Source organism: Nicotiana tomentosiformis, chromosome 1 (assembly GCF_000390325.3).
Source record: "Nicotiana tomentosiformis chromosome 1, ASM39032v3, whole genome shotgun sequence".
Lineage (NCBI taxonomy): Eukaryota > Viridiplantae > Streptophyta > Magnoliopsida > Solanales > Solanaceae > Nicotiana > Nicotiana tomentosiformis.
In genome coordinates this window covers 156870755-156879936 of record NC_090812.1, presented here as the reverse complement: position 1 = coordinate 156879936, position 9182 = coordinate 156870755, and the positions used below count along the sequence as shown (strand labels likewise).

The window sequence follows — 9182 nt, the reverse complement described above, 5'->3', positions numbered from 1 at the left end:
GCATTATGTTGATGTTTTATGCCATACGATCCCCGCGCATAGCGGGAGCTTAGTGCACCGGGCTGTCCTTTGGTTTTATGCCATACGATGGAAAACATGACCTGCTATGGACTTCTCTTTTTGTTCTTATTAACTTCCTACAATGAGTCTGTAGCTATGCTCTAATTAGCAGGTCATTTTTTCCTGTTTATCCATACTCTTGATATGGTATTACTATTCTGTCTCAGGACAATTTCTAGTGTTTTGCACTACTCTAGAGTTTCGAATTGCCACAGCCGTATGTGAAGCATTGGATATTAAAGAGCTAGCAACAACTTGCAACTATAACCTAAGCATGGGCGAAGCCACCTTTGTCGAGATATTACGAAAAATTATACTGTGTAGATAAGTAAAATATTAGATTTTAAATATATATAACATATATTGAACATCTTGAACACCCTTGCGGGAATTTTCTTTTTACTTCTGCCAAGTCCGAACACCCTTAAGGAAATTTCTGGCTTCGCCACTGAATCTAAAGCTTATGTGGTTGGCTTGAATGGCTTATCCATGAGAGCTAGCGTTTATGGGGTTGCCTAAATTACATACCACACAAGTGTATTTATGATTCTTTTCTCCCTTACGAGAGAAATGACCTTATCCATTTTTCATGTTGGTAAAATAGAAAATGAACCCCGATAAGTTCTGTATTATCATGTACTTGTGTTGATGCACTGAGTATTTATATAGGTCGACTGGAGTTGAAGTTGTAGTTCCATTTCTGAATATCGTAGTTCCATTCAGTGGCGAAACTAGGAATTTCCCCAAGGGTGTTCAAATTTGAAAGAAATAAAAAAAATTCCCGACAAAGGGCGTTCAATATGTGTTATATACCTCTAAAAAGTAATATTTTACCTATATACACAGTAAAATATTTCGACGAAGGGTGGTCAATTGCGCGTGTGGCTTCGCCCATGGTTCCATTTCTCAATATCAAAAGAAGCTTTGGAGACAATGTTTTGCAAGATCAGCTAATGTCGCAAATGGTTAACTGGTTGATGAATCAGAAAGTGATTTCATCTTGTAAGTATTACAGAAGGAAATATGGCCATTTTCAGCAGCTCAGATTTGGAAGTTGTGAAATAGTTGTCAAATTCCTCGGTCCTGGTCAGGTAAACAATTTTCTCAAATTCTTTCTTAATTCATCCAAAAGAACTACAACCTATGTTCCATTTTATGTTGCACAAATCTTTCCTTTTTTGGAACTCTTTAATTTTAAACTTCTTGTTTATCCTTAGTGACGTGCTCTTATGATCATAGAAATGCTATGGCATGTTTAAGAGCACCAATTCTAAGAGTATTTTTGGTATGTTCCAAAAGTCTTTCTTTCTTAAACTCCATATAATTAACTTTTCCAATCTGTGGTCAGATCAAAATGCCTCTTTCGTTTGGTCTCATATCAAATTGAATCTTTGGTTGCCTGCTTTACTGCTTGAGAAATAAAAATAAGATAACATTCTGTCAAATTATCCGACCCGACTCATATTTAATAAGGATAAAAAACGGGTTACCCGGCGGATAATATGGATATCCATATTATCCATGACTTCTTGAATATGATCACTTTTGAGAGAATTTCTATTCTCCTAAACTTGAGTAACTTCCAATTTGAGGCTTTACAAATATAAAAGTTAAACCCATTAGTTATCCACTTTCTAAGTGGATAATATGGTTCTTATCCATATTCGACCCGTTTTTAAAAAGTTCATTATCCAACTCATTTTTTAATGGATAATATGGGTGGATAACTGTTTTCATTTAACCATTTTGCCACCTCTACTTCATTCTTTAATCTTGCTTTTCCCTTCTATTGCCAATGGCATAAAACTACTTTCACGTTTGAACTTTTCATACAGGTGTAACAGTGGCAAAGCCCAAAAATTAGTCTAGCAGTGCCCGAATAGGTCTGCCGTTTACTTTCATGTCGACGAACATTAAGGTCCTCTTTTGTGTTGTGGGAGGCCTCTCATCCGCCTTTCCTTTCCCTTTCTTGACGATTGAGCATGCGTTCTTCTTGGGGTTACCAGTATTGGTTCCCGCCAAGGTATTATGAATGGAGCCAACAAATGCATTGAAGGCACCTACTTGCTCTGCGCCGTCTGATTCGTCAGGGTCTGACTCATCTTCAACAGTTTGTTGAGCATTGATTTGTGTATTGGGGCATTGATTGTTCCAATGTTCCACGCCGCAATGACGGCATTCTGAATGGGGCTTTCTCCCCTGATTGTTGTTGACTGATGCAACACTGTTGCTGCTTGAGGAAGGAGTCTTAGATTTGGATGCACCTCGATCTGTAAATATGGGTATACAGTGGGTATGTTGTTATTGTTGTTCAAGAATTAATATATATGTTTGGAAAAATAATATTTGACCTATATATACAATATAATTTTATGGCAAAAGGTGTTCAACTGACCGCTCTTTGGCGGCTGTAGCTTCGCTCCTGGATGCAAGATATGTATGTATGATTGATCTCAGAAAAAAGTTCCCTTACACCCTAATTTTGCAAGTGTAAAGATTTTTGAGAATCTGATTCTATCACCTAGAAACTGATTCAAACTTGTGCCAAATTTTCCTGATCTAGTCTTGACCTTAAAGTTGAGGAAATTAGAGTAGTTGCATTTAATTGGCAGAATATTCTATGTTAGGTGGCCAACCTTTGATGGCCATTTTAAACTAACATTTAAATGCCTACTTTTCGGCACTAAATTCTTGACTTGTGATGAAGTTTTTGTCCACAAGTATTGTGGAATTTACTCTATTTTATTAGTTAAGATAATAAAAAAAGGATCAGTCACTCCTGTAATTGTAGAAGTTATTAGAAAAATGTGTTTCTTTATGTTGTGAAATTGCAGAAGTTAGAACATGGTGAGTTTTTATGCAACATATAACAGCTAGTAATAGTTATAGATCAAGATTATAATCGGAATGATTAATATGCAATAATCAATAACTGTTTGGTGGGCATTATATCTGAGTGCCGGTTTATAAGGGGAGCCTTGGCGTATTGATAAAGTTGCTGCCACGTGACCAGTAGGTTACGAGTTCGAATCGTAGAAACAACCTCTTGCAGAAATGTATAGTAAGGCTGTGGCCTGTGTACAATAGACCCTTGTGGTCCGTCCCTTCCCTGGACTCCGCGCATAGCGGGAGCTTAATGCACCAGACTGCCTTTCTATACAGAATGCAGAATAATCGACGCACTCTCCAATAGCCCCACTTATGTATTATGGCTTAACCAATCCAAAAAGGCGATATTGTGCCTGGCATATATTTCTTCCTTCTTCACTTTTCGCACTACATCAAACGTGCTCAGACCACATACAAACTGCAGGTCTGCTACTTATTGTTGCAGTTGTAGGTATGCAATAAACAACATTAAGTTCATGTGAAACTTGGTTTTCTTTGATGGCAGCTCAGTATTTTGACATGAATGGTGTCTGCAGATTTTCTACAGATCACACAAATGAATTACTAGCCACAAGGCTATCTAGAAAGTTATGTATTACAGCTGCAAGTTCTAAAAAGAAAATGTCCAGCTGCGACGTCTTAAGGCTGATGGGGTAAAAGATTTTTCGAGTGAGGAGAACTTGACATAACAGAAAGTCATTGAGAACTAGAACTTAATGTCTTAGTGTCACACCTCTTTTTCACTAAACTCCGTTGGGTCTTTGAAAAATGGAAAACAGGAATGGTTAAGTGTAAGAAAAGAGTTTTTTTTTAACAATGAATTTGCACCTAACATTATCGCGAAGCTCTTTCTGTTGCCCATTTTTCAAAGACCAGAAAAGCTTGGTGAAAAAGGGGTGTGACACTTGCTAAGTAAAATTAGGTGTATAGAGTGGTGTGTCCTCTCCAAGCAAAAGAGACTTTAAGATGGCTTCACAGACTATAGTATCATAGATCAACAAATGTCCGCCGTCAGGAACTTCATGATATTGAATCCAAGGTAATCTTTCTGAGACATGTCTTTGTAGTTTCAAATTAATAAATTTGTCTTCACAGCCATGCCATATGTGAACAAAATTTTGATCTTTTTCAGGAAAAGGATTGCTAAGCGTCAAAGGATCAAAATCCCATTTACTAAAAGCCACAAGGAAGTCGCTGCAAAGGTTGTTGAAAACACTTCTGCTCTTTAGCTTTTCCTGTCAAAATAATATGATGTAGTATTAGCTTGTTAGCATGGGAAGAGGATGTTGCAGAAATGGTGAAGTCGAATTGACCTTACCGAGGTAAGAAATTGAAATCCAGGTGCGTTCTTTAAAAGTTCTAAGTCCTTGGCAGTGAAGTATGTAGGTTTTGAATTATCAGCTGAGGATGAGAGCGATGATTTTCGAATCAACCACCAATGCAATAATCTAGGAGCATATCTTGCAACCAACGTCATCCTTTTGTACCACCTCTTCCGTTCATCGTCCTTTGTTAGAGAATCTGGTAAAGAGGGCCATTGGTAATTGACTATGGGAACCACAAATGCTACCCCTGCTAACCTACCAAGTTCAAGAAAACGATAGGGAAAAAAATAGAAGACCTCAATACACATTCTGGATATAAATATTGACCACAACAGAGAGTTGTTCTATTCAATTTGACATTTTGTTCATTCGGGTCTCATGGTATCACTTAGCTATATAACTGGGAAGAACAAATGCCACACTCGCTATCTACCAAGTTGAAGAAAGGGCAGCCCATTGCACTAAGTTCCCGCTATGCGCGGGGTTCGGGAAGGGTCACAAGGGTCTATTGTACGCAGCCTTACCCTATATTTCTGCAAGAGACTGTTTCCACGGCTTGAACCCGTGACCTCCTGGTCACATGACACTAACTTTATCAGTTACGTTAAGGCTCCCCTTCTACCAAGTTTAAGAAAGGATATGGGAAAAAGAGAAACGTGAAGTACACCGCGGATACACATTGACCACAATAGAGACATGTACAATTCACTTTGACAAGTTTGTTCATTCAGGTTTCTTTGTATCTCATAGCTATATAATATATATTAAGTTTATCGTTGATTGAACAACATTCCTGATATTGATTAGAATAAAGACTAACACAATTCAATTTGACATTTTGTTTGTTCCCGTTTCATTGCATCTCTTAGCTCTATAATTTAGATTAAGTTAATTGTTCGAGATGTGGACATAGTCACTTGTAAAAATGCAGGGTAAAACTGCGTACAATAGACCCTTGCGGTCCGGTCCTTCCTCAGACCCCACACATAGCGGGAGTTTACTACACCAGACTGCCCCTTTTTTATTGTTGAATGAACTGCATTGCTAATATTGATCGGAACAAAGGACGGTACGATGAAATAAGAGCAAGAAGTTTGATCTTTACCTATGTGAGATGTGTTTGATGCAACTCCAAGTTGGGTAAGATCCCATTGAAAAACCAATTATGTAGAATTTGGATCCTAATTCCAAGTGATCAGCTAATTCCTCAATGTCAGATGCTTCACTTCTTAGTGATCTTTTTGGATTTGGATCACTTTCTCCATATCCAGCTCTATCAAATTGAACAATATATATTCCCATTTTGTTCATAAGTTCCTGTTACAAAATCTCAAAAACTTAACAAGCTATATATATATCTAACTGCTCTTTCAAGAACATATATGGCGGTCTCAAAATCAACCTATTTTTTTTAGTAATCCGTCCAACCCCTCCAAGTTTAAACGGATTAGATTATGACTCGGCCCAAAGGGTTGAACCCGAAATGACCCATCAAATAGTGTAACCCAACGAGTCAAGATGCAATCAAAATCAAAGCATATAAAATCAAACTTGAAAATTAGGATTAATGTAAAAAAATTGCAATAACTTAAACTAATAATTTAAGAAAAATATAATAGCTTTGACGCTGTTTCAACAATAACAACGACGACAATAAATGCAGTGTAATCCCACAAGTGGACTTTGGAACACTGTTTCCGAAAAGCAAAATGAAAAATGAGGGGTCACGTCATGTTGGGCAGAGTTATGACTCGTTATTTGACACGTCTTGATCCAACCCGTTTTTTTTTGCCACATTTTTTCATAATATATCAAAGGGGCAATGAATTATGGTTAGATAGTTACCTTAGGTGCAAGAAAGTCTCTTTCTTTGGAGCTGTCAAAGCCATGAACCATAATAATTCTGTAATTTGATTTGTCTTTAGGAACACCTCTTTCTTTGTAAGCCAAGTTTCTTCCATCAATTAATTTGATCTTTGCTGAACTATTAGGATCAGTTTCTGCAGAAACCATTCTGAAATGAACTTTTTATGATAAAAAATAAAAATATTTGTGAGATTTGTTTTTCTTGAGATCTGATCACATTTTATACATGAAAAGATCTCATTTTGGTCAACCATTTGCGTAGAACAAGAAAGTCATCACCCTTTTGTAGTTTTGTGAAAATCAAAAAGATAAAGATTTTCTTTGGACGGCATTAAAATCTGCTGGAAAAGTTTTTGTAGTTGTCGTTTTTCTAAAAATATTATTTTTGTGGTTGAAGGGTTGGGGTGGATTCGTTGAAAAGAAGTTTTCATATTATTTGTTTTTTTTAGTAAGGCAGGTAAAAGGATTTTGTGGGTCTCCACTAGTTTTGCGGAAAGATGTTTTTTCCGAGATAATAATAGAAAAAATATTTTTTTGTATATTATTTTCTTATATAAACACTTCTTTATGTTATATACAAAAGAAAAATTTTTTTTATACACTTTGCTATCGAACATAAATAGCTTCGTCCTCGAGCTAAAATGATCTTTGCCCAAAGTTCTCTGTCTTTTTAAAACTTTTTCTTTTTTGAAAATTAAAAAAGAAAAAGAAGTGTCATGCAATATGCTTCTCTTTTTTTCTTTAAAATTATTATATCAGGGCTGTCATGTAAAATGCTTTCTCTTCTTTCTTCTATCTTTTTTGTTGTGACAATGAAGCGGTTATTCATTTCTAACGGAAACCTAAGTAATTAAAAAAAACTTTTGTTAGGATCGGGAACCCGGGTGGTGCGGAATATAGCCAAATAACGGTATAATGACAATAACAAAGACAATGCAAGTTGATAACAACGATAATTAAAGTAGATAAAGAAGACACAAATTTAACATGGTTCGATCAAAGTGACCTACGTTCACAAGCGCAGATGAGCAATTTACTATAACAATAAGAGTACAAAAGAGAGTACAAAATTAGAGTAAACACTCTAATTAATCCCAAATACCCTAAGAGAATAACCTCACAAGATCACTCCAAAGAAAGGGTTCACACAAATGCTTCCCAACACTTAACTCTCGTACAAAACACTCTTAATAAAGGAAGAAAGGAAGAAACAAGAATTGAAGACAAGTCTTGTTGGTGTGTCTAAAATGAACTAATGGCCTTTTCTTTTATAGGCAAAAAAGTCTTGACCTCTTAGGTGTAAAAGAAGAGATACAACTTGTGCAAATGATATCCAACACACAATACAATATTTTTGGGTCCCAAAGAATATTGCCAACAAAGTCTACACTCTGCAAAGATGTTTATGTTTATGTGAGATGGACTATATTTGACAAAATAATGGCCATATTACAACTTTTATGGTTGTAACTATGAAATATTTTATGACCACGTTCAAGAGCAATCTGCTTTCATTACTATCGAGCTTGTGTACATGAATGTGGTAGATGAGAGGAAAAGAATATTCCAATTGATTGTGCACATTAAATTATTTTTAGGTCAACGAATGAAAACAGATGCTCTGATTCTTCTTTTCTGTTTTTTCCTAACATCAAAGTTAATAATTCGATTAATAAGATATTAGTTTGTACATACTTGAATCTCAATCTTCAAGGAAGATATTAAGTTGACTTTTCAGAATCTACTTTAACCCCGCAGATCTTAGGTAAAAACTTATTTGTATTTAGCGTTTATATCAAGCTAATAAATATAAGATATGTGTATATGGTAAAATATGTTCATATTAAATAATCGCATGATAAAGCGACACGTGAAGCCAAAGACAGAAGACAATCAGGTCCGAAGGCAACGATCTCGTTTGTTACCGGAGAGAATAATATTCATAAAGGCGAAATAAATGCCTTTCACCCGATAGCATTTAATGGAGAATATTCTATAGCATTAAGTACATGGTCCGTTATAGAGTATATGACATTCACTGCCCACCGTTACACATTCTTCAATGACCCTCATAATTGTCATTAAAGAGTGGCTTGATCCTAGGACCTTGTTCCCTAGATGCAACTATAAATAGTGAGGAGGAATTTTCTGACAAGTTAATACTATACTCTGCTAAAAATACTATTTTATCCTCTTGCTCATTAATATTGTTCTTATTGCCTCCGGATATTTTGCTCCCGGAACCAAGATTTCTTCTGTTTTATCTCGATTTCAAGGCTAAGTCTTACATTCTTGACTAATTTATTTATCATTTTAGAATCAAATTGATTCACTTGTCTATAAACCACGTATAATTCAACTGTACCGTTTTGCAGGTAAACAATATGTATCTTTATATTTATATTTATCATTTAATTATAGTGAAATGATATGCATTCTTACATTAACTTTTAACTATAAAATTTAAATTATTTGATTTGGTGTAAATTTGGTGTGAATAAGTTGTAACGACCCGATCGGTTATTTTTCTTTCTAGAATCCCGTTCTCCTAAATAAGACTCCCTGTATGTTCTCTTACTATTTTATGACTTACGGGGATGGTTAGTTCGGGATTTGGAAGGGTTTAGGTTGAAATCGGAACACTTGGTTCCTTAGGTTGGCCTTAAAAGGCTAAGTTTGACTTCACTCAACGTTTTAAGTAAACGGCCTCAGAATCCGGATTTGATGGTTTCAATAGGTTCGTATGATAATTTCGGACTTGGGCGTATGTTCGGATCGGATTTTGGATGACCCGAGAACATTTCAGCGCCTAATAGTGAAAGTTGACATTTTACGTGAATTTCATATGTTTGGGAATAGCTCCGTATGATGATTCTGGACTTAGGAGCGCGTCCAGATGTGGATTTGGAGGTCCGTAGGTCGTTTCGGGGTCATTTGGCAAAAAATGGAAATTTAATGGGTTTCGGGAAGTTTGACTGAGAGTGGACTTTTTCATATCGGGTTCGGATTCCGATTCAAAAAGTTGGAGTAGGTCCGTAATAT

At 35.9% G+C, this 9182-nt stretch overlaps 1 protein-coding gene and 1 long non-coding RNA gene across 2 annotated transcripts; one reads left to right on the top strand and one right to left on the bottom strand.

Moving 5' to 3' along the window:
* Window positions 1–212: 212 nt before the first annotated feature.
* Window positions 213–3992, top strand: LOC117281180 (uncharacterized). Its single transcript, XR_004511799.2, has 2 exons — window positions 213–1151; window positions 1896–3992. It is a non-coding gene; the product is annotated as an uncharacterized lncRNA (long non-coding RNA).
* Window positions 3423–6463, bottom strand: LOC104115189 (uncharacterized). The gene is made up of 4 exons (XM_009625774.4): window positions 6120–6463; window positions 5380–5591; window positions 4268–4529; window positions 3423–4184 (listed from the first exon to the last, which is right to left on the bottom strand). The coding sequence occupies exons 1-4, from the start codon at window positions 6285–6287 to the stop codon at window positions 3858–3860; spliced, it is 969 nt and encodes a 322-aa protein (XP_009624069.1). The 5' UTR covers window positions 6288–6463; the 3' UTR covers window positions 3423–3857.
* Window positions 6464–9182: the final 2719 nt, after the last annotated feature.